Source organism: Camelus dromedarius, chromosome 21 (assembly GCF_036321535.1).
Source record: "Camelus dromedarius isolate mCamDro1 chromosome 21, mCamDro1.pat, whole genome shotgun sequence".
Classification (NCBI taxonomy): domain Eukaryota; kingdom Metazoa; phylum Chordata; class Mammalia; order Artiodactyla; family Camelidae; genus Camelus; species Camelus dromedarius.
The window spans coordinates 5,119,008-5,142,076 of NC_087456.1; the positions used below are offsets into that span (position 1 = coordinate 5,119,008).

A 23,069-nucleotide genomic window follows, 5' to 3' on the forward strand; every position below is an offset into this window, starting at 1 on the left:
ACGGGGAGAAGCTGCTGCAACGGGGAGAAGCCGCTGCAAACGAGAGAAGCCGCTGCAACCGGGAGAAGCCGCTGCAACGGGGAGAAGCCGCTGCAACCGGGAGAAGCCGCTGCAACGGGGAGAAGCCGCTGCAACGGGGAGAAGCCGCTGCAACCGGGAGAAGCAGCGACCCTTACAGTGTTCACGTGTTTGGCTCTGGACAAATCAATTTCTGTCCATTTCTCTTACAGTAAAGAGGAGGAGTTGTTTCAATTTTCTAGGGAGAGAAAGGAAGAGAAGGGGGACAGAGGGAGAGCCCTTTCAAGAGAGGGCTGTGAAACCAGCGAGGCTAATATCGGATTATTTCCTAATGTTTTTGTAAAACTAAAGGTACCTGTTGAGAAGCCCTCTGATCCATTCTGGGAATTGGAATTCTGAACTTTTCACTCACTGCCTATTAATTAATGGATAGCCTGCAAAGTGTGGAGTTGTCCAGGATCTTTGGCCAAAAAGTTTTAAAAAGCATTCACAGAGAATAAAGCATGCAGAGCCTTGTTAAGAAGTTTTGCTCGTCTCTGAAGAGTGCTAAGAAGGCACTGAGGGATTTAGGGAGGGGTGACATCATTAGGCTTGGGTTTCAAAAGAGAGGAGCTGAGATGATGGAGATTATGAGATGCTGAGAGCAGAGCTGATGGAGATTATTGAGCTTCTGAGATTATCTGCTCCTGGGGGAAACTGAGACTCGCCTGGATTTACTCCCCCAGGCTTGCTGCAGATTCGTTCTCGCTCTTTTTAGCTGACATTCCAAAAATGTCAGGTACCAGGTCTCAGAGAGGTCTCAGGAATTTCCCTCTCCGTCCCAGTTTGTCCTTAAAATACTCAGCTTATCAATTGCTGTGAAACAGCTCAGACAGTTTCCCACTTGACCCAGGCACTGGGAAACAGCATGAGAGGGGAGAGGAGACCAGACAGGGCACTGCTCTCAGGGAGAGAGTAAATAATGGCCTTGTCTGGGGCTCTGTGGGTCACAAACTCAATTGCGCCCTGTTTCAACCTGGCCAAGGGCCTGGATGGAGGGCTGGGGAGGCAAAGGCAGAGGCTGCCAGAAGAGCTGGGAAACTGCCGGTGGAAAAAAATTTGAGAAAAGAGAGTGGGAGGCTGAGTCACTCACCCGGAGCCCCCAGACAGCACCCTGATGGTGGCTCTGATGGCAGGTGCCTCAGGAAGACCTGGCCCAAGTTTTCAAAACTCTCCAGGGTTTCTCAATCCTCCCTGGCTGGCCGGCAGCGCTCCTCCCCCACCACTTTCCAGCCTGGTATTTCCTTCCTTGACACACAGCTCATTTCCCCTAAATGAGATGGTCTGGGGCGCGGGGGAGTGGAGCGGGACAGGTATAAGAGGAAGTGTGAGGTCTGGGGAAGCCATCTGGTCTAGACAGCTGGACACCAGGAGCCTGAGGACGCAGGCAGAGGCCACACCGTGTCCCCCTCTGCTGCAGCCAGGATGGGGCTGAGGGTGGCTCCAGCAGGTCTCAGGGTTGGCCACAGAGCCACGGCACAGAGTTGCTGGACTCCTACCTGCTGGCGGGGAGGGGCGGGTGTGGGGGAAGCAGAGCCAGGGGAGGCAGAGGGGAAGGGGCTGGTGTGAGAGGCCCTTGATTCCTTGATGGGGGGTGCAGGAAGCAGGAGGAAGGGCAGGAGGTACTTGCAAGGGGTCTCACCTTGGATTTCCCTTCAGGTTTCGTGGTTCTGGTGCTGCTCCAGAGCTGTAAGTAACCCCTTTTTACGTCCTGGGAGGTGGGGGTGTGGGGAGGGCTGTGTGGGGGAGACCTTCCCCGTTTCTCCTGTGATCCAAATGACACTGAGATATTAGCATTTGTTCAACTAAGGTGATGGATATACATATGTTTATTATACTATGCGCAACTTTTCTGTCTATTTAAGATTTTTCAAAATGAAAAACTTTCAAAGACTCAGATTCAGTGAAGGCTTCAACTAAGGGCCTGGTGGGAGCCACCAGCCAGAGGCCAGGAGCCGTGTGGATGAGTGAGGCCAGCTGTTGGTCCTCCATAACCAAGAGGTCAGGAAAGGCCAACTTTGCCGCAGAAGAAATTAGGATGAGGGGAGAGGAAGAACTTCCTGGTCTATTGTGATATTGTGCCCCAGCTTGGGGGATGGACTGGGGGGGCCTGAGGACTGCCCTTCTGAGTGGGTTACAGCTTGGCAGAGAAGAGACGGGCTGATGTCTCTCAGATCAAGGCTCCGCTAAAGGTCCTGCAAGGCTCTCCCCTGAGGGCCAGGGTCTTCTGTTTTAGGCTCAGTTCTTCCTCTCCTTCAAAGCCGCTGCCTCCAGGAAGTCTTCTTTAGTTGCGCCAAGTCCCATTTCATCTCTGTTCCTCAGCCCCACCCTCCCCCTACACAGCGTTTTGTCCTTAGTCTGCAGTATGTTCATCCACCGCCTTTGATTTTTTTCTAAGCATTTTCAGACTAGGCGAGGAATGCCCCCTGAGGTAGAGGGAACTGAGCCGGCCCCTTTCATTGAGAATTCTAACTTTTGCTCGCAATTCCGCCCACCCACCAGACCGCCAACACCCCGTGGGTGCCCAGATCGGGGCCAGCCGGAGGGTCCCTGGCTCAGTCCTGGCTCAGGCCCCACCCTCTGCTTCTCTTTCAGGCCTGGCATACAAGCTAGTCTGCTACTACACCAGCTGGTCCCAGTACCGGGAGGGCGATGGGAGCTGCTTCCCAGACGCCATCGACCCCTTCCTCTGCACCCACATCATCTACAGCTTTGCCAACATAAGCAACAATGAGATTGACACCTGGGAGTGGAATGACGTGACGCTCTACAACACACTGAACGCGCTCAAGAGCAGGTTGGGCCACTGGCTGGCCAGGGCAGGAGGAAGGCGTGGGGAGCATGGCAGGGCTGGTGTCAGGGCAGGGCGCCTCTGCTCAAGAGGATGGGTGGGGCCCCCAGTACTCACCTGTGGGTGGAGAACAGGAGAGCCTTGGCTTAAGTGGGAAAACGTGGTGAGGGCAGGTGTTGGGGTGTTGGAAGAGGCAGACCAGAGAAGAAGGCACAGCTGAGCTCCCCTGAGAAAGGCAGCCCCCTCCATCCCTGAGGGTCCCTCTCCACGACGCATGGAAAGTGCTCATGACTCTGTTTTGCCATATCCTGGCTTCTCCACTGGAGGGAACAAAACTGGACAGCATCCCTCAGAGTAGCTGCCACAAAGTCTCTACCTCTTAGAATACTGAATCTCAGGATTGGAAGGACCTCAGAGGCCTGATTTGGCCAGAAACCTGCTACAGCCTCCCAAACATGGGGCTACCCCTTATCACAACAGCTTCACTCCACCTCTGCCCTTCTGCCTCCCTGTGCCCCACAGGAACCCCAACCTGAAGACCCTCCTGTCTGTTGGAGGGTGGAACTTTGGTTCTCAAAGGTAGGACGCATTCCCCAGGGGATGATGGAATTGAAGGAGGCATGGGTTTCTCCTCACCCATTCTATGGGGGTCACAGGGACTCTACACTGGTCAGGCACAGGGGCCTAAATGGTTGTCAGGGGCCTGCCTCACGTACGATCAAGAAATCAGGGCCCTGAGAGGGAAAGGAACTTGCCAAGAGTCACACAGCAAATTGGTAGCGGATCTTCTGATTTCTTGTCAATGCTCTTTTTTACTACTTCTCAGACCTGACAACAAACATCCTCCGGGGGATACTGTCCTAAGGTCTGGAAGGAGAGAGATTGAAAGAATGGGAAAGTTTGGGAGTGGAGACCCTGGAAGGACTTCCTGGAGTGGGTAGAGTTGGACCAGGCTTTAAAAAGGGAACAAAGTATGGCCATGATTGCTCCCATTTGTTGAGCATGTCAGGCATTCTGTCCAGCCATTATCACATGTGATCCTCACAACAGCACTGGGAGATGTATTTATGCCCATTTTACAGATGAGGAAACTGAGGCTCAGGTTACAACCTGCTCAAAGTGGCTTGGCTAGTAGGTGATAAAGCCAGGATAACTGGTTCTAAAGCACATCTTTCTAAGATGCCTGGCTGTGGGTCCTGTTCCAACCACACCCTCCTAGAGCTGTGTGGGTTCAGGTTCCCAGCTCCACGTGCCCCAGGGACCCCATCAGAGAGCCAAGGCACCCAGCATACTGGTGCTGAGCAGTCTTCTGGGGGTGATTTTGGCTCTAGATTTTCCAGAATAGCCTCCAACACCGAGAGTCTCAAAACTTTCATTAAGTCGGTGCCAACATTTCTGCGGACCCATGGCTTTGATGGACTGGACCTAGCCTGGCTCTTCCCTGGATGGAGAGACAAACAGCATTTCACCACTCTGGTCAAGGTGCTGGTTGGGTCGGGGAAAAAGGCAGAAGATTAGGGGGGTATCAGGGAGTCGGGGGGTATCAGGGAGTCGGGGGTTGGGTAGAAGCTGCCTTCAGGGATGTTCTCCTGAGGCAGGCAAAGGGAGACTGAAGCCCCCTTGCTGCAGATCCTGAGATCTGGACCAGGGATAAGATGAACTGGCCTGTGTCCTGAGAGCTTACACAGCAAGGATGATATCTTGTGACGACAGTGGGAAGTGCGGTGCGGTTCTAAGAGGCAGAGGTCGCTAAGCAGAATGCTCGCTCCTCACTGCCCACTTAGTAGAGCATCACTGGCCACTATTCATTCCCAGACTGGCGCTTCCCACGTCCCAGCATGCACTGCTCGGGGGTGCTCGGCCCCGTCTCGGGGCAGCCCGAGCATCCCCAGTTACCCCAGGGGCAGAGTGGCCATTTAAACAAATTGTTCACGGTACCAATATAAACCACTTTAATTTTGTGTTCTCGTGTACGTGCTTGAACAAAGCACAGAACAACAGGCGAAGTTCCCCCAGCATCCTCTGTGGGCCAAGTGGGATCGCCCTCTATCTTCACGGCCCCTCCAGGACAGAGAGTAATTGAGTGTTGATGGGTACGCATGGGGTGTAGGGATGAGATTGATCTAAACCGTTTTCCAGGAAAAGGATGGATGAGCCTGAGAATGGGCGACTTTATCATTCCCGCCGAGCCCTGGTCAGGCCGGGGATCGCAACAGACCCGGAAGGCCTGTGGGAGGCTCAGTCTTTCTGCACGAGGCTTGCTCTCATGCACCTGCCTCTCTCCCCAACCAGGAAATGAAGGCTGAGTTTGCAAGGGAAGCCCAGGGAGGAAGAGAGCAGCTCCTGCTCAGCGCAGCAGTGTCTGCGGGGAAGGTGGCCATCGACGCGGGCTACGACATCGCCCAGATTTCCCAGTGAGTCACCCTACCTGCTCTGCCCCGTGTTCCATGCAGACTCAGAAGACCGGGTTTCCAGTCCCTGTTCCTCCAAAGACTTGATGCAAGTCACTTGTCCTCTCTGTGCCTCAGCCTCCTCCTCTGGCAAATGGGCGTAATAATCCCGGTCCTTCCTTGTCGCTAGGGGTATCGTGCTGATCTGCTGAGAAAGTTGCCATGAATGTATGTATTTGCGGAAAGGGAAGTAGGAAACGTTATACAAACCAGCCAGTCACTAACAGGCGCTTCTCCGTGCCAGGCTGAGCCGAGGGGCACCAGTCTCTGCAGAAGCAACCAACCTTTCATTTCTAACTGCTGAGAGTCCTCAAGGTGCCCCGCCCCTCCTTGCCCCGCCCCTCCTTGCCCCGCCCCCAGATGCACGCGGGAATGAGCAGTCCCCGGCCACGGGGCTTAGGAAACCCAAGAGTAGAAACAAAGGCTCTTCACTCTGACTTTAGAATTGTCTTTAGGGTCTCCGGGAGGTGTCGACTCAGTGCTTCAACTGATCCCTTAGAGGGTGGGAAAGAGGTGGCTCTCAACCATTTGCCCCAAACACTTGGAGTGCATGTTCATGCAGTGAACACCTGCAGACTTCCCGCCTGTGTGTGTGTGGAAACCTTGCTCCGCACCCCAAGGGATCATAGGTTCAGGCTCAGGCCATCCTTTGGTCCTGCTCTTTCCCCGCAGGCTCTGTTGATGCCACTTCTAATCTGCTTTCACCAAGATGAACATGGCCAGGGTGGAGGGGGTGAGGTGAGATGGAGTCCAGCTTCCAACTGTGTGCTGGGGGCAGAACAGAAGAACCCCATTCTTGCCTTAAAAGCTCTTGCGGGGCCCTGAGCCCACTCCCCGGTGTGGCTCGGGAAAGGTGGTGCAGCAACCAGGATGGCAGATCAGCGGCTTCTCCTGGGTTTGGGGTTGATGCCTTGCCTCTTGGCTGCCTGTTTCTCCTGCTCCGTCCCACTGGGCTGATGCATGTGAGACCAAGAGCTTTTCTAACTTTCCGCCTCGCCCTCCATCCCCTCTTCCACAGACACCTGGACTTCATCAACCTTTTGACCTACGACTTTCATGGAGCCTGGCGCCAGACCATAGGACATCCCAGCCCCCTGTTCCGAGGCCAGAAGGATCCAAGGTCTGACAGATTCAACAATGCTGTGAGTGCCCTGAAGGAGGCAGGGCCAGGAGGGGCCCATAGAGACCTGCCACCTGCCAGTGCTCACACCCCACCTCTCCACTCCTCAGTAATCCTGCAAGGGTGGGGTCATGGAGCCCGCTTCACAGATGAGGAAACTGAGGCCAGAAGTTTATGCGTTCTCCACATCTCTGACAACTGAGGAGGTGGTGCTTCCATAAAGGATCAGGACATCTCCCGATGGGCCTGAAGGGTGGACCTAGCGAAGGCAGAGGGCAGATTGGAGAGAGCACAAAGGGGTCTAGGGGCTGAGGAGGTGCGGGTCTAGTCTAGACCTGCCACTCGCCGGCTGTGTGGCCCGAGCCGATCACTTGATTTCTGCAACTATCAAATAGCAACGGCCCCTTCCTATACCTAAGAGGATTTTTTTCGAGATTGAAACTCTACAGTGCACTTCAGGCTGACATTATAGGTTCCTAGAAGGAAGGGAATTCCAGACGCATCTCGACCTGGAACTCCACTTCCCAAGGCAGCAGTGGGAATTCTGCGCGATCTTTCCCTCTCGCACCACCAAGTGTCTAACTGCCCGACCCGTCCTGCCCCACCCACACCCAGGACTACGCCGTGAGCTATGTGCTGAGGCTGGGGGCCCCGGCCGATAAGCTGGTGATGGGCATCCCCACCTTTGGGAGGACCTTCACCCTGGCCTCTTCCAAGACAGATGTGGGAGCCCCGATCTCGGGGCCGGGAGCACCAGGCCAGTTCACCAAGGAGGAAGGGATGTTCGCTTACTATGAGGTATGAGCTGGGGAGTAGGTCAATGTTCCCACAGCACCTGCAGTCCCGGGGAAGGTGAGCCTCCCACCCTGTCCCTACTTTTACTCTTTTGGGAATGAAAAAAGTTCCAGTGGACCTTGCCTTCCAGCCCAGGGCAGAACCATGTCCAGGAGGCGGGTTCTTTTGCATCAGCCCAGCCTCTGCTGCTCCGTGCTGCCTTGGGCCAGTCCTCAGTGTCAACCCCCCATTTCCTGCGTCTGTCCAGCCCCCTTAATGCCTTCAGGGTACAGCAGTCACAGAACCCTGGGATATCTGCGTGTTTTAAGGAAAGTTACACAAAGCCTGCGGTTTCCAGGGGCAGATGTGGCCTACAGGCTGCAGCAAGGGGCTGAAAGGGACCTGGGGAGTGGCATCCCCCAGTGACCTGAAAGGCTCAGCACCGCTCCCCACACCACCCCTGCCCTGTTCTCTTCTCAGATCTGTGAATTCCTCCACGGCGCCACGGTCCAGAGACTCCTGGACCAGCAGGTCCCCTATGCCACCAAGGGCAACCAGTGGGTGGGTTATGATGATCAGGAGAGCGTCAAAAACAAGGTGCGTTCCCAAGAAAAGGGGGAGGGAAGCCCCCCACTCTGAGGGCAGGCCTGGTTTACAGGGGCATTTGGGGTCTCAGGCACCTGCTCTGCTCTCCCCTGGGGAGGCGTCCAGAGAGCATGCCCCCCCACCCCATGCAGACCGTGGCCCAGGGAACCCAGCCTTGCCCCTCCGGGTCCCCCCACCAGGCAAAGTACCTGAAGAGCAGGAAGCTGGCTGGCGCCATGGTGTGGGCCCTGGACCTGGACGACTTCCAGGGCACCTTCTGTGGCCAGAACCTGCACTTCCCTCTCACCAGTGCCATCAAGGACGCGCTTGCAACGGCTTAGCCCTCTGTCCTGCAGCGCATGGTGGGGCCAGGGCACCCCTCGCGGCTTGGTTCTGACTGGCCGGAAGCCTGATCCCCTGCCCTGCCGAGTCCCCTCTCGTGGGCCCGTGCGGAGGGCCACAGCCGTCCCTTCTGAGCCCTGCTCTGGTGGACAGGCAGGTAGGGGTGAGGCCGTGGGGCCAGCATACCTGCTGATCAGTGAGACTGCTCAGTGACTCCAAGCACCACGCAAGGGGAGTTGTTTCAATCCCCTCACCCCCAGGCCCCCTTGCCTCGGGACACCGTTTGGGCAAGCCCTACCACCCTAGAGCCAAACATCTTACAAGAAGCAGTGGCCACACTGACTATACTCTCTGCAAAGCCCGACTTGACACGTCCCCCCAGGAACACAATCCTGCCCCATCCCACTTCCCTTTCCTCACTCTGCAGCTGCTCAATAAAGCACCACGGCTCACCAGCGTGTTGACGTTTGATTCAGTCTCTTGTGGGTCCGCTGAGCTCACTGCCCGCATCTCTTCTGGATTCCTCCCTCTCAGGCTTGGAAGCCCTGAGTTACAGAAGGTGAAGCCACCTTGTCCTCTGCCAGACCCCAGGGAGTCCCCCAAGGAGGCCCACACCCCCAGATCCATCTGCCGTGGACTTAACCCAAGAGGGCTGGTGACCTTCAGATCTTAAAGGTCATTGTTGTCCAGACTTCACGACGCAGTCACTTGCTGAAAGAAGCCTTTTGTGTTTCCAGAAGGCCGGCAGGCACGAGGGAGGGAGCCCTTTAATCCCAGCCCTTCATCTCCTCTCACCCTGAGCAGGTGTAAGGGCCAACAGGGGCCAGGTGAGAGAGCCCCGCCCTGGACTCTCGGGGCTAGAAGGAGACACCAATTTCTCACACACCCTCCCTCCATCCCAGGCCTGGAGTCTCTGCAGGGCCCTGAGAGGTGGCCTTCCAGCCCCCTCCCCCGACACCCCCGGTGACCAGGAGCCCACTGCCTTAAAGGAGCCCTTCCCACTGCTGGGCTGGGGTCTGTCAGATGTCCTAGGGCTGCGGCCCAGCCCTCCGTCTCCCCCCTCTCCGAACACACTCAGCCCCCCTCAGCCCATGCAGAGACCCGGGCTCCTTGGCTCAGCCTGGGGCAGGAGGTGGAGGGCAGACGGGATGAGACGGATCTCACGGATGGGCTCAGAAGACCAGCCCGCCTTCCAGCCTTGATGGAGTGGAGCTGTTCTCACCAGTCCCTGTGAATTCCCAGAGCCCCGGACATGCCGTGTGTCCAAAGCGAGTCCAGGTGCACACTCCAAACCCAAAGAGAATTTATTTGTGGATTCCCTGGTGTTTGGATTATCTGTGACTTGGCCTAGTGGTTTGTGACACTAGTTTGAGGTGTGGGGAAGGAAATACCTATTGGCGTCCCTGAAATCTGAACCAGCTGGAGCTCGGCAGATGCAGCTGATCCCAAGGTCAGAACCCTGCTAAAGGCAAAGAGAGCGAGAACTTGGCCAGAGCCTCAGGGGCGTACCTGGCATTTTGCTGCTGGCCAGTGGACCAAGCGTTTCCTCCCCACCTCACCACACAGGGGGCTTTGCTTGAAACCCCAGGGGCTGTGAGTCCTCCAGGGCAGCCAACCCTCATCGCGCCTCCCCTGGCCACCCTTCCCCCATCCTCCTGGGACAGGTTCTGCAGGGCTGACTCAGGGTCCTGCAGACTTAGTCACAGTCACTTATAGCTGCAGAGTCAGAGGCCAGGGATGGGGATCGGGTCTCCAGGGCCGGCCCCTTGCCCGGCAGGACACTGAGTCACACAGCAGAGGGCACAGCACCCAAGCAGGGCAGGATCTGGAGGCTCCCCAGGCCTTCCACTGCCTCTCCCTAACAAGGACAGTTAGGATGAGAGGTGGCCTCGCTGTGGTGCCCCTGGCCCCTGGGGCAGGGGGAGGGTGAGCATGTGAGCCCTAAATAGATTACACATGTATTTATTTTTAAATTGTGGGATACGTCATGCATGCTGAAGTGTGCATAAAATGTATTTGTTTAATTTAAAGAATTACTGAATAGTGAAAGCCTGTGTAGCCACCAACCCCCACCCCAGGACAGGAAATGAGACCTCACTAGTGCCCCCAAAACTCCACAGTCATGTACATCCCAGGCCCTCCGCCAGAAGACAAGCACTGTCCCGACTTTCCCGCCTTCTTCTGTGGTCGCGCCACCTGGAGATGCCCCTGGAAGAAGAGAGCTGGTGTTGCCCGCGTTTGAATTGAACACGAATGAGAGACCCCACCGCCTCCTTTCGCTCAGCGTTGCCTATTGGATCATCTGTGCCGCTGAAGCTTGTCCCTTTTATTCCATTTTTGGTTTATAGGTGCGTATATACTCCACGGTTATTCATTGTCCCCTGGGGACGGAGAGTTGCGTTCTCCATATCCGGCTGTTACAAACGCCACTGCGGTGAACGCTGGCAAGCACGTCACCTGCGGCACAGCGGAGAGCGTTTCTGGGGGTGTAAGTGCTGGGTCATAGCGTTTGCACATTTTTAACTTGACCAGATACTGTCTCACTTTTTCCAAAGAGATTTCTCCGGTCGATGCTCCCACCAGCCACGGGAGTTCTTGTTGACTTCCCCCTTCCCTGACACATGTTATTTTCAGACTTATTCAGTCATTACCAATCTGAATGTTTTATTGGACGAACGAATCAAAGGCCAGAAATTTGGTTGGATCTGCCTCATTTCCCCCATGGCAAGCAAATATTCATACCATGTCTCACTTCGAAGAGTCTAAACATCTCAGAGAGATGTCCTCCTCCAAAGCCTCTTTCAGATCTGCCTTATGACTTTATCTGACCCCCAAGGACGAGGGGACTGTGGCAGTGCTCTCTGTAACAGGTGGGGAAACTGAGGCCCGGAGCAGGGACTGCGGAAGCTGGGTAAACAGGGGTCTTCGATGTCCTCCCTGGAGTCCCATTGCTGGAAGACCTTCTCCAACCAACCCCATCTTGGGCAGCCCAATTCACTCTCTCCCTAGGGCCCTCAACCTCATACAGCATAAGTGAGAATCCCCAGGGAATGTGAGGACCAGGGGATGGTGGGACCTCAGGGACGGAGCTGGGAGTGCTCCCCAGGGAAGGCCGTTTCAGGCTGTCTGGACCCCAGCACCCAAGCTGAAAAGCCCTGGGCCTCACAAAGACCAAACACGCAGCCTGGTCTGGGCTTACTCTCCAGATGGAAGCTCTGAGCCCTGGCACAGGCTCCCGGCAATGTCCCGTCTCGCCCGTCTGTCCCTCCTCCCATCTGGGCACCAGAACACTGGCTGCTGAGATGCAGTCAGGGTGATGGACGAGGTTGCATGCTCCTCAAGGGACCCTTGCAGTTCCTCCCCTAGAGCTATTCCTGGCTTCGGAGGCGCCTCCCTGCCCCCCCCCCCAGTCCCCCTGCCTGACCTGACCGCACAGCTGGGAATCATTTGCTTGGGAGGGTGGGGCAGTCCCCTGACTATATAAGCCAGGACCTAGGTGTCCCGGCGCCCTGGCAGCACAGACCCTCCACGGCTAATCCCTGCACTCTCCAGCCTGACCCCCCAGCCCAGAATGACAGGAAAAGCCACCTCGGAGGCCCCCGCCCGTGGTCCGGGGGAGACCGCCTCTGAGTCTGCAGATGTGGGCCCCCCAGAGCCCTCTGGAAAGGTGGCAGCACCGGAGTCTACTGGGGGAGACCAGGCTCCCAAGCCACAGGAGCCTGCCCCTCAGGCACCTGCCCCCGCAGCCACTAAACCTGCCCCTCCGAGTGAAGGTGACAAGAGGCAGGGCAGGTGGAGGAGGGAGGTGGGCACGGCAGGGAGTGGCGGGGTAGAGCTTTGCACCATGGACCCCGAACTTCACCTCCTGCTGCTTCTCCCTCAGATGTCCCCAGTGCCCCGCTGCTGCTGGCCGTGGAGGATGTGAGCGAGAGCTCGGTGGCTGTGAGCTGGGAGCCCCCCGAGAGGCTAGGGAAGCTGGGGTTCCAGGGCTACGTGCTGGAGCTCCGCCGAGAGGGAGGTGAGCCCTGGGCTGAGCCCTGCATATACATGGGGGGAGGAGAGGGGAGCTTGCACGGTGGCAGGGACAAGCCCCCAGACCCTGCAGTTGGCTCAGTCCAAGGGGATATACAGAAAGAGGAGGTGGAAGCAGCCCCCTCAACCCACTCACCCCAGCTTCTGCTCCACCAGCACACCTCTGAGAAAAGGGGGGTGTCCAAGTGACCTCAGGAGGCCCGTTGTCCTCCAGCTCCAGAGAGCCCCTGAGTGACGGACAGAGGGCAGAAGTTGCTGGGGCAGTGCTCTATGAGAAGGAAGGAGGTGCTGACCCTCAGAGGGCCCTGCCTGGGGAGGGCAAGCGGGACGTGCAAAGCCAGGAAGCTGAGGTGGGGTGGCGGGTAAGTCAGAGCAAGAGACAGTGAAGAGAGATAGGGGACGAGGACTCTGGCCAAATTCCTGATGCCACTGTCCTGTGGTCCACCTCCATGGCAGCCAATTCAGCCTGGACTCTGCCTTTGCCTCTACCTTGCTGTGTGACTTGGCAAATGTGTCCAGCCCTCTCTGGGCTTCAGCAACCCCATCTTTGGCCACCGCTCAGGGGCTCAAACATCAGATGTCTTTGATGCCATTTGACAATGAGAAGTCAGGAAGGAAGAGCATGGGGGAAATAAAACCCGGAAAAGGAGGTCAGCTTCCTCAGATCACCAGCGAGCAGGGAAGCCCCGCTGAGAAGGTTGCCTCCGGCCATGGGGCCACGGACGCGTACTCTCTTCATTTCCCTCAGCCTCGGAGTGGGTGCCTGTGAATGCCCGGCCCATGATGGTGACCCAGCAGACTGTGCGGAACCTGGCTCTGGGTGACAAGTTCTTCGTGCGTGTGGCTGCGGTGAACTCTGCAGGGTCTGGCCCACCAGCTGTGCTGGACCAGCCTGTCCACATCCAAGAGACCATCGGTAAAGCCTGTCCCTTCACCTCCTGCTCCCCAGCCCTCCTCAGGCACCTTACCTAATGGACGGAGAAACGGAAGCCAAAGGGCAGAACGAACAGGGCGGTCGTCCCCTCATCCCACACTCACGTGAACATGACACCTTGCTGTCTGCACCTTGCCTTAAGAAAAGTCCAGGTTCCTCAGCAGCAAGGGGGCCTCTGGACGTCCAAGAGGCCATTTTCCTGAGTGGCCCAGCTCCAAGCATAGTGGGGAGGGGCTTCCTGACCCCCCAGAATGAAAGCTCAAGCCCCCCAGGTCACCTGCCTCAGGCCCAATGCTTGGAGTCATTCCGTCCTTCCTCCCATCTGATCTTAATCCCTCCAGCGGCCATGGCAGCTCATTTTCTGCTCATTTCATGTGGCCTGGCTTCCAGATTCTCGCCAAGGTTTTGGAACACAGAGAAGTCTTTGCTTGCCTCCTGTTGCCCCATGTCCCTAGTGGGAGGAAGGCAAATTCCTGCAAAAGCTCGTGAAGGTTTCTCCATCCCCAGAGGCCAGCACCGCACTGGGAACCAGCTGCTGTCCCCTTGCTAAGATTTCTATTTGTAGGGTGCATTAGCCTCACGCCTGCCTTTGCTCCCTTCCCAGGACTGATCAGGTTTCAGTCTGTTAGTGGCAATGAGTCATTTGGGCTGATCCGAGGTCTCTGGGGACAGCCCAGAGCCCCAGGGTGAAGAGAGACACAGGCCAGCAGGTGGCCTGAGGTCTTCTTCACCTTCCTTCTTGTTCCCCCTTCTCAGCACCCAGAGGGGGACCTCAAAGCTCCAGACAAGGCCTCTAGTAAAAGGGGGTTTCATGGCCACCGAAGGGGTCAAGTTTGGATTCAAGGAAATACTTTTCAACTCTAAGGCCTGAGAGATGTGGGAGCCACGGGGCTAGGATCTTAGATGTGTAGACTGTCATGGCTCAGCCGTCCAAGCCAGGCAGGTCCCAAGGCGCCCCGAGACCTCCTTGAGGTCACCCAGCCTATTAGCGGCAGTCCCAGGACCTGACTCCCACACAGGACTGTCCATGTCCCACCAGGCGACGAGGTGTCTTCTCTGGGGGTTTTCAGAACCAGAGGGTCATTCCCATCCTTTGAGTCTGGGTGAGAAGTGGCCCCACCTGGCAGCTCAACATGGACACATTGACTCTCGCCTGGAGGCGCCAGGAAGTCCTCCTGGTGAGGGAGGCATCCTGGACCTTCCCTGGGTACAGAGAGCACAGGCTCTGAGAGGCTGCAGGCGCCGGCCTCTGCTTCAAGGCCTCACACTGGAGGAGCCAGCCAGACTCAGCACCCACTACTCTGTTAAAATTCCTCTGGCAGGACAGAAGGGGCCTTCCTGGAGAGAAGATGGGGAGGAGGCCGAGAATACGCAGGGAGCAGCCAGGCCCTCCTCAGGGCAGGGCAGGGTGGGGACCCTGTCCAGAATCCTCGGCTGCTCAGCTGTCCCTCCCCAGCCACCTGGAGCTACCAAGCATTCCTGGCCCCCCACAGCTGCCCCTGGAACATTCCACGCCCCGTGCTCCCAGGGCCAAGTGCCTGCCCAGCTAATCCTCGGAGACACAGTGTTCCTTCTCACTGTCTCCTCCCTCTCCGCCCGGCATGCCACTGACCAACTGCTGCCACCTGTTTGCCACTGAAGAGCCTCAGCCGCCACTACCCCGCCCCTGCCCAGGGGACAGTGCAGGCGCTCTGGCCCCTTCCCTTGGAACACCCAGCAGCCTCGGCGGTTGCACCTGGCTAGGTGATGATCAGGGAGGTAGCTCTCTACCCTAGCATGGGGCTGAAGTGAGGTGTCAGGGAGGACTTCCCAACTGCGAGACTGAAAGGTAGTGGAAAGGGGGACAGGAGGAGGGGGATATGTCTGCTCTGGCTTCACTTAGGCAAGGAGAGCCCCCAATCCTCCCATATGGCCTGGAGCCAGAGCAATGGGCAAATGGGTCTCCCAGGGGCTTCTTGAAGGCCTGGGCCTGGTGCGGGGCAGGCGGGCAGAGGGGTAGGAAGAAGACAGCCTTGCCACCCTCCCTGGGAATGCAGGCTGACAGGTGCAGCACCTGCTCCCCGCTAGGTGGAGCCAGGGAGCCAGCCGGGGCCCAGCTGGAGCCCAGGAATGCCTGGGCCACGGGGCAAATCCCAGGCTGGCAGGGTCGGGGCGCCAAGGGAGTGCCCGGGATGCCTACCGGTTCACACCGCGGAGGCCCCGCCCTCCCGGAACCTCCTGGCTCTCAAGTCCCCAAGGGCCTTAGGGTATCTGGGCCCCTGGATCTCAGGAGTGAGCTTGGCCCTTCCCACAAGGAGGCAGCCTCGGGGCACAACTGGGCGCCCTCCCACCCAGCCAGCAGCCTCAGCAGTTGTCCCTTACCCCTGCCGGGAAGCCTCCAGTCCGCAGCTCCCCCTGCTGTGCTAAGCCTAGCCTCTCTCTTTAATGCAGAGGCTCCCAAGATCCGTGTCCCCCGCCACCTTCGTCAGACCTACATCCGTCAGGTGGGAGAGACGATTAACCTGCAAATCCCCTTCCAGGTGGGTACGCCCCCAGCCCAAGATAAGAGCTTGTGTGGAAATCAGGGCCCCCATCTGAGGTGTGTTGGAGGAGCCAGGAAATGTCAGTGTCCCTGTGAGGGGTCTGCCTGGGTCCCACCCACTAAGATGGGCTCAGCTCTCCTCTGTTGTGACCATGACTCAGTTGTGATTCTCCAGCCTGTGAACAGAGTAGGTGGTCCCGGGGCTGGATGGACACCTGGGAAATCAGGTTCAAGGCAGCACCTGTGGCACTAGCCTCTGACGCCCCTCCTAGGAAGGGCCGATGGGACTGGATCCCTTGGGCACACCTCCAGAAATCCCTGGATCTGTGTGGGGTTGGGGGTGCTGGCACCTTCTGCACCCACCCTGAGCGCTCCTCCCTCCCAGGGGAATCCTAAGCCTCAGGCCTCGTGGACCCACAACGGCCATGCCCTGGACAGCCAGCGGGTAAATGTGCGCACCGGGGACCAGGACTCCATCCTTTTCATCCGCTCAGCCCAGCGCTCCGACTCGGGCTGCTACGAGCTCACTGCGCAGCTGGAAGGCCTGGAGGCCAAGGCAGCCATCAACGTCCTGGTGATTGGTACGGGGTCAGGGAGGCAAAGCTGACTTGCTGGGGACCCAGGGTCCACCTGCTACCCCTGAGCTGATGGCCAGCGGGGTCAGGCTGAGGGAGGAGGACAGGAGCCAGATCGTGGGTAGGAGGATTTTGCAGCAAGCCCAGCCCCCTCCCCGACCCTCACACTCCCTCACACTCTGGTCCTGCAGAGAAACCGGGATGCCCCGGCACCATCAGGCTCCTGGACGTCTGGGGCTGCAACGCTGCCCTTGAGTGGACACCACCCCAGGACACAGGCGGCACAGAGCTCCTGGGCTACACAGTGCAGAAGGCAGACAAAAAGACAGGGGTGAGGCCCGCTGGAGCCAGCGCGGGGAGGAGCAAGGGCTGAGTGGACGGGGTGGGGTGGGAGGAAGTGGCCTGGGTGGCTGGGCAGGGACCAAGGAGTTCTGGTCTACCCACTGCTAGCCTGACTCCCTGGGTGGCTTTTGGCGAATCTCTTTCCTCTCTGGGCTTCAGTTTCCCCCTCTGGCCCTTCACGCTTTAGAGCAGTGCTTCTGGAAGTGTAACGTGTATATGAATTACCTGGGAATCTTGCTAAAATGCAGATCTTAATTCAGTAGGTCTTGGGTGGGGGCTGAGATCCTGCACTTCTGTGAAGTTCCCAGATTCTTAGTTTGCAGGTCCTCGGGCCACACTCTGATCAATAAGCCTCTAGAATTCTCTGAGGACCCCAGAGGTCACCTGCTCCAGTAGGGGCTCCTTCTCCCAATTCAAAGGCCCTCAGGCCCAAAACTCGTTGGCTCAGCCTCCCAGGGACGGGGAATGGAGCAAGCTGCCCCGGGGAAGGGGCCACACGGGAGCAGGGATGGGGGCAGGGACGAGAAGTGAGGCTGACAGGGCAGGCTCCCTGCAGCAATGGTTCACAGTGCTGGAGCGCTACCACCCGACCACCTGCACCGTCTCCGACCTCATCGTGGGCAACTCCTACTCCTTCCGGGTCTTCTCGGAAAACCTGTGTGGACTCAGTGAGTCGGCCGCCGTCACCAAGGAGCTGGCCCACATCCAGAAGACAGGTGAGTCCGGGGCCAGGACCGGAAACCAAGCCAGGCCTGGCCAAGCTGGCCCTTCTCCCTGTCCCTGCCTTGTCCTTGGGGCATCAGCATCCCTGCTTTTAGGCTTCTCGTGGGTGGCCCCTTGATGGAACCTTTGCTGCCCCTCCACACCCAACTTCACAGCCACACACACATGGTCATGTGGAGTGACTGCAAAGAGATGGATGTGGTTGACTGATTGCAACGAACACACCGGCGCACACCTGTGCAAGTGAGAAGCACCCTAGGGAGGCTGCGCACTTATTCTAAAGCTGTCGGGTAGCTGCCAACATCCCAGTGGTCACTGACTCGCATGTGCAGTGTCCCACGGGAGCTACTCTGAAGGGCGACGTGCGTGGAGAGGTAGACTGGCGAGTTTGCTGAAAGCACAAACCTCCGGACCCTAAAATAACACCACACAGATGGACAAGAGAGATATGGGTATTTACTGTCTCCACGCAGGCACATGACCCTCTTGCGTCAAATGTGAAATTCCAGGCCCTTTCTCCCTGTCACCCTGCGGTCTCCAAGGCCCTCCCCCACGCAGTCTGTGTGGGCTCCAGAAGGCACATTCTTTCTGATGCTAGCCTGAGCTGCACAGAATTAGGAAGAAATTTTTGTTTAACAGAGGAAAGCCAGCCAGGTCTCCAAAGACAAACAGAAATGACATGTGGTACCTCCGGCTGCTTGGCCATCTCATCTATTGGTTTTCCTGCCCACTCCTCTCTTTGATCCCCTCCGTGACTCACCCAGCCATGGTCTCGGCTTTCCTCTGCCTCTCTGAGACATTCTGCCTGTAAGTTCCCATGGGATGGTTGTGCCTGACTTCCCAAAGACCCCAGGAGCCCCGGGTCCTGCCCTGGGGCTCCAGATGAGGGGGTGTGGATGAAATGGAGTGTCACCCACCCTCCTGATGCTAAGATCTTCCTCCGGACCACCCGCTCTGTGTCATCATGTGACCTTCCACACCTTACGCCCCACACTCACCAAGTGGAATTAACTCACCCGTGAAGGGCCTCACTTTCCCATCTGTCAGCCGGGAAGAGAAGCCTACCCTGGCAGAGGAAAGCTGTGTAGCTTAAATGAGACAGCCAAGTGTAAGCTGTAGTGATTATTTTAGGGAAATATTTCAGTCAGTCCTAAGAGGCCTCCTCCTATAAACCTCAAGTTCACCCCACTTTCTCCCCGGAATATTGTCTCCTCAGATACTGTGGCCAAGCCGAAAAGCTTTGTTGAGCGAGACTTCTCCGAAGCCCCCTCATTCACCCAGCCCCTCGCTGACCACACCTCCACCCCTGGCTACAGCACTCAGCTCTTCTGCAGCGTCCGAGCATCGCCCAAGGTGAGGGGCAGGGTCCTACCGTGCCCTGGGCGGGGGCAGCGGGGTTGAAGAACCTTTCCAGAAGTCTCTGCTCACGCCTGAGGACGGCCATCAACCTTCTCAGCTGTCTTGTGACCTCGCTCCCCCAGCCCAAGATCATCTGGATGAAGAACAAGATGGACATCCAGGGCGACCCCAGGTACCGCGCCCTCTCTGAGCAAGGCGTCTGCACCCTGGAGATCCGGAAGCCCAGCCCCTTCGACTCCGGAGTCTACACCTGCAAGGCCGTCAATGCGCTGGGGGAGGCAGCCGTGGACTGCCGGCTCGAGGTCAAAGGTGAGGGCTAGGGAGGGGTCACTCCTTTGGGAAAACAGAAGCCACTTCTCCTGCTGGACTAGACCAGGCTGAGCTCAGAAAAATCAAGGCAAGACAAGCAAGACAGTGAAGATTGAGGTCAGGCTGTCAGAAGGACTTCCCAAGAGGGAGGATGGCTCACTGTGCAGGAAAAAAGGTGGTCGAGTCTGCCTTGCAGATAAACGGATCACTGGGGTAAGGGAGTCAGCCTCCCTCACCCACCTTCATTCCCCACTCGGGTCCCTGGCGGACACCCACCCCCTCCCCGAGCTCTAACCTTTGGATCTCTCGCAGCCTCAGCGACACACTGAAGGGCGGCTGGAGGTGGCTGTGATGAGGAGAAAGGTAAGTGGCCCAGTGCACTCCCTCTGCTGCCCCTGGGGGTGGGCGGAGAAGGGAAGGTGGCAGTCAGCTCCGGTACAAATCCCGGTCCCAGGCAATGCACACGCACCGCCCTGGGGTGCTCCAGAAACGCCGCAGGGCAGGTGACGCTGGTGAGGCCTGGAAGGGGGTGATTCAGAGGATGGACACAGGACGGGGTCTAGTCCTGGCTGAGTGACCTTGGGCCAGGGCCCTCCTTTGGACCTGTTTCCACAGTCAAAAAGGTGGGCACAACGACCACGCCCTAGCTACCCTCCCCAGGGGATTCTGAGGCTCTGGATAAGGGACGACGTACCCTAGAGCTGCAGGGGGCAGAGCTCAGACCGGGCACCGGGCCCTTAGGGAGGGAGGCCTGGGAAGGGAAAAGGGTCTGCTTCCGCTGCTCCACCCCAGCCTTCGGCAGGGCACGCGTGGCCCAGCTCTGCTGTACACCAGGGGCTCATGAGACATGCTCTCTGCCAGGTGCCATAGGCCTGAGACGTCAGGGCAGCCGGGCCCAGAATCCAGCTCCGCGGATGCCCCAGACCTCCGTCTCCATAGTGACGGCTGCTGGCTTTCTTTGCTCCTTGGTGCCTGCCTAGCCTCCCTCTCTCCCCCGGGGGTGGGCTTCCCAGGCTCCAGGCCAGGCTTCCTGACCACAAAGACTGGCGTGCCCTGCTGGGCGAGAAACACTTGAATAAAGGTGTGTGTTGTTAAGCGTGCAGGGGCCTCTGTGCCAGCGAGCACCATCGAGATGGGGGCAGCACTGCGTCACCGCCGGGGGCGTCGAACGTGTCACCATGAGGGCGTCTCCACCTATGACACCCGAGGAAGGGGCGAGTGGAGGGGGCTCGAGGCATCGGGGTTTCCCGGCACGACATTTCTCAGGACCTCGCTTTCACGTTCAGGGTTTGCTACCCCAAGAGGGGAACTGAGGCAGAGACACGGCCTCCTCCGCAGCCCTCCTTGCTCCAAACGCCTCCACAGCCCTCCTCGCTTCGCTTCTCCCCCGCCCCCACCACTGCCTTTTTTCTGCCAAGGTTGTCTGCTGCTCTCAGACAGTGATGGGGTGTGTTCTCCGAGAGGGTTCACAGCCATTTTTATTAGTCAGGTGGCCTTCCCCGGGAGCCAGGGGACATCCCACCCCCAAGAGTGGGAAGGGCCTGGAACTGAGGCCTGGAGTTGCTCTTTGCACTGAGAAGCTGGCCCCCCACCCCTCTGTATCTGGAGCTCCGGGCTTAGCAGGGAGTGGCCCCTTCCCCAAGGGTCTAAAGGCCTAGACTTTGCAACCCCAAAGCCCGTGAAAACTGTGCTAAGCGCCAGGACTCCTGAGGGCACTTAAATGCCAGTAAGCCCTTCCTGCCCACGCACAGGAGGGTCGCCTCTGGCGTGACCAGCCTGCCACACCTCATCCCAGAGTGCCCACAGCAGCCCGCCTTCCTCTGTCCATCCCCTCCCCAGGCAGGTGGAACGCTCCCAAGAGTTTTTGCTTTCTGTCTGTCTCAGAAGCAGCAGAGATGGGTGTCACCTAGGAGGGTACCGTCCCATCACTGGAGGCTGGCAGAGCTGGTGGTCCAGATGACAGGTAGTTAGTTACACGCCAGTTGCCTGCTTCGGATGCTCAGGACAAGACTGAGGGCCCAATGCTGCTGCCTAGTGGCCGTCTGAGGCCCACACCTACAATTCCACACAGGCTCCCAGGTGGCTGGGAGCCCCTACTCAAGGTCCAAGGGTTAGTAGAGAGTAAAGCAAGTAGTGGAAACTATTTCTGGACCCGCTCTTTCTGCCTCTCCCAGTATAACCCTGGGGTCCCCAGGGCATGGAGAGCAGGCACCTGGCACCCAGCACAGCTGGGAACATAGGGTCCTACGAGGTACGGACTGAGGCTCCTTGATTTCTGCCCGTCAATGGCTCTGGCCACCTGCTCCCACAGAACAGGAGAGGAAGCAAGGCCAGGAGAGCCAGTTTCTTTCCTTCCCTCCATCTCGGACTGGATCTTCTCCCCTCCTTAAGTGTGGTCCCAGGGCTGCACCACCACCACCTAAGACGTGCAGACCCCCCTGGCCACTGTGGGAGCTGGGCTTGCCCCCCGGCCTACCTGGCCCATCGGCAGCCTCAGTCTCCCAGGGCCCCCCAGCCTGGTGCGCTGGGCTGCCCGTGGGATGGGCAGGCAGGTGGGGAGGCTCAAGCCCCTCTCCTCCTCCCCTCCGGTCGCCCGGTTCGCTCCCCGTGGACTGCCCTCCCAAACGTCCTCCAGGACCCGGAGGTGCAGGGGGCCCCCAGCCCACAGCCCAGCAGAGAAGGGTCAGGGACACAAGGGAGACAGGTGGGACAGCAGGGGGGTGAGGACTTGGGCTGAGATGACGCCCCGGATGCAGGCCAGTGGGAGCAGAAGTTGGAGTCTAGTCATCGGGTCTCTCTTCTGGAGGGTCCTCGTCAACGGCGGGTGCAGGTTGGCAGCGGAAATGGTTGTTCCAAATCTTAAGGAAGGTAACCCGAAACTTCTGGATGCGGAAGGCGTAGACGATGGGGTTCATGGCCGAGTTGCCATGTGTGAGGAAGATGGCGATGTAGATGAGGATCGTGGGCTTGTGGCAGGAAGGGCAGAAGAGGGTGATGCAGTTAAAGATGTGCAGCGGCAGCCAGCTGAGGGCGAAGAGGAAGAGGATGAGGGCCAGAGACTTGGCGATCTTCAGCTCCTTCCCGTAGTACTTCTGGGGGTCGCCTGAGGACGCCGACACCTTCTTGTTGAGCTGCTTGCGGATCAGGTAGAAGACCTCCAGGTAGATGAGGACCATGAGCAGCAGCGGGGGCAGCACCCAGACGAAGAAGTTGAAGTAGACCATGTACTCCATGCTAATGACCTTCTCGAACTCACACTTGATCACGGGCTCGCCCACGCTGCCGTTGGCCGCCCAGGCCCGCTCCACTGCATTCAGGTTGTTCCAGCCAAACATGGGGGTCAAGCCCACCACAAAGGAGAGAATCCAGCAGCCAGCGATGGCCACCGCAGCCCTTCGGGGAGTCACCACTGTCTTGTACCTGGGGGAGCGGAGGGGAGGGCAGAGCGTGAGGCCCCTCCTCCATTCACCCAGCCTCTGGGGGTCTCTGAGGGGAGGCCCTCTGCCTAACCACGGCCCAGTGAGTGGGGAGGGGCATGTCTTTGACTAGAGAACCAAGTCTTCGGGGTCTAAAATTTAGGCCAGAGCTTGCAAGGCACTGGCTCATGGCTCCTGCTGGGGGTGGGAAGCCTGGTTAATAATAAAAATCATAGTAGAAATGAACACAATGACCTCCTTTTAGAGTTTTCATAAAACCATCAAAGTACAAACCCCTCACGTGAGCTTGGCACACCCCCATTTGGCGACCTCACCATTGCTTTGTGACTGTCGCCACAGGGTAGAAAAGCAGCAGCGGAATGAGTGTCAATTTGACAGCTGAGGAGATGGAGGTTCAGCGTAGTCACGGGTCCTGCCCGAGACCACGTGGAAGGTGGCCACACTGTCCTGTGCTTCCTCGCACACGTCGACAGTGACCGCAACCACCGGGTGACTCACAACCCACCCCTCCCTGGGCCAGCTAATGCACTGCCATGAAACACCTTCCCACAGCCTCCTCCCTTTGGCTCTGTCCCAGCCCTGCCAGCGCCCCCATCTCCCACCTCCATCCCCACCTCCCCTCCCCGCTTCAGTCACTGCAAAGTGCTTATCTCCTGAGGGGTTCATCTCAAGAACCAGCTCTCCACCCCCAAGCTAGTTGGAAATTATCCTCAGCAAA

General features: G+C 58.1%; 3 protein-coding genes across 16 annotated transcripts in view; 2 read left to right on the top strand and 1 right to left on the bottom strand.

Annotated features, from left to right (window-relative positions):
• The first annotated feature begins 1,321 nt into the window (after positions 1-1,321).
• On the top strand, positions 1,322-8,574 carry CHI3L1 (chitinase 3 like 1). Of its 2 annotated transcripts, none has more exons than XM_010983750.3 (10): positions 1,322-1,370; positions 1,717-1,746; positions 2,653-2,854; positions 3,371-3,427; positions 4,180-4,330; positions 5,141-5,262; positions 6,317-6,440; positions 7,034-7,216; positions 7,673-7,789; positions 7,978-8,574. In XM_010983750.3, exons 1-10 carry the CDS (start codon positions 1,337-1,339, stop codon positions 8,116-8,118), a joined length of 1,161 nt encoding a protein of 386 aa, XP_010982052.2. In that variant the 5' UTR covers positions 1,322-1,336; the 3' UTR covers positions 8,119-8,574. The 2 variants fall into 2 exon arrangements, with proteins under 2 accessions (XP_010982052.2, XP_010982053.2); XM_010983751.3 differs by having other exon boundaries at positions 1,370-1,507.
• Positions 8,575-8,712: 138 nt separating this feature from the next.
• Positions 8,713-20,009, top strand: MYBPH (myosin binding protein H). 9 transcript variants are annotated; one of them, XM_064477050.1, is made up of 13 exons: positions 8,713-9,397; positions 10,240-10,467; positions 12,003-12,137; positions 12,608-12,801; positions 12,900-13,067; positions 15,516-15,604; positions 15,992-16,187; positions 16,373-16,512; positions 17,080-17,239; positions 18,463-18,599; positions 18,728-18,914; positions 19,227-19,277; positions 19,776-20,009. In XM_064477050.1, the coding sequence occupies exons 2-12, from the start codon at positions 10,373-10,375 to the stop codon at positions 19,241-19,243; spliced, it is 1,518 nt and encodes a 505-aa protein (XP_064333120.1). In that variant the 5' UTR covers positions 8,713-9,397; positions 10,240-10,372; the 3' UTR covers positions 19,244-19,277; positions 19,776-20,009. The 9 variants fall into 9 exon arrangements, 5 of the variants coding, with proteins under 5 accessions (XP_064333120.1, XP_064333121.1, XP_064333122.1 ...); XR_010377096.1 differs by lacking the exons at positions 18,728-18,914; positions 19,227-19,277; positions 19,776-20,009 and adding exons at positions 10,990-11,911; positions 17,886-18,354; XR_010377097.1 differs by lacking the exons at positions 18,728-18,914; positions 19,227-19,277; positions 19,776-20,009 and adding exons at positions 10,990-11,911; positions 17,886-18,053 and having other exon boundaries at positions 18,463-18,588.
• Positions 20,010-21,056: 1,047 nt separating this feature from the next.
• Positions 21,057-23,069, bottom strand: part of ADORA1 (adenosine A1 receptor) — a 39,057-nt gene continuing 37,044 nt past the window's right edge. For all 5 annotated transcript variants that reach the window (XM_031438830.2, XM_031438834.2, XM_010983746.3 and 2 more), the window contains one exon: positions 21,057-22,334. In XM_031438830.2, coding sequence (XP_031294690.1) covers positions 21,695-22,334 — 640 coding nt within the window. In that variant the 3' untranslated portion in view covers positions 21,057-21,694. The remainder of the gene's footprint in view (positions 22,335-23,069) is intronic.

Excerpts from the sequence above, each read along its gene's own strand:
- CHI3L1 (XM_010983750.3), top strand. The coding sequence starts at position 1,337 with ATGGTCTGGGGCGCGGGGGAGTGGAGCGGGACAG. Across the intron at positions 1,371-1,716 it reads GGGGGAGTGGAGCGGGACAG|GTTTCGTGGTTCTGGTGCTG; the intron begins GTATAAGAGGAA and ends ATTTCCCTTCAG. Across the intron at positions 5,263-6,316 it reads GACATCGCCCAGATTTCCCA|ACACCTGGACTTCATCAACC; the intron begins GTGAGTCACCCT and ends CCTCTTCCACAG.
- MYBPH (XM_064477050.1), top strand. The coding sequence starts at position 10,373 with ATGAGAGACCCCACCGCCTCCTTTCGCTCAGCGTTGCCTATTGGATCA. Across the intron at positions 15,605-15,991 it reads ACCTGCAAATCCCCTTCCAG|GGGAATCCTAAGCCTCAGGC; the intron begins GTGGGTACGCCC and ends CCTCCCTCCCAG. Across the intron at positions 16,513-17,079 it reads AGGCAGACAAAAAGACAGGG|CAATGGTTCACAGTGCTGGA; the intron begins GTGAGGCCCGCT and ends GGCTCCCTGCAG.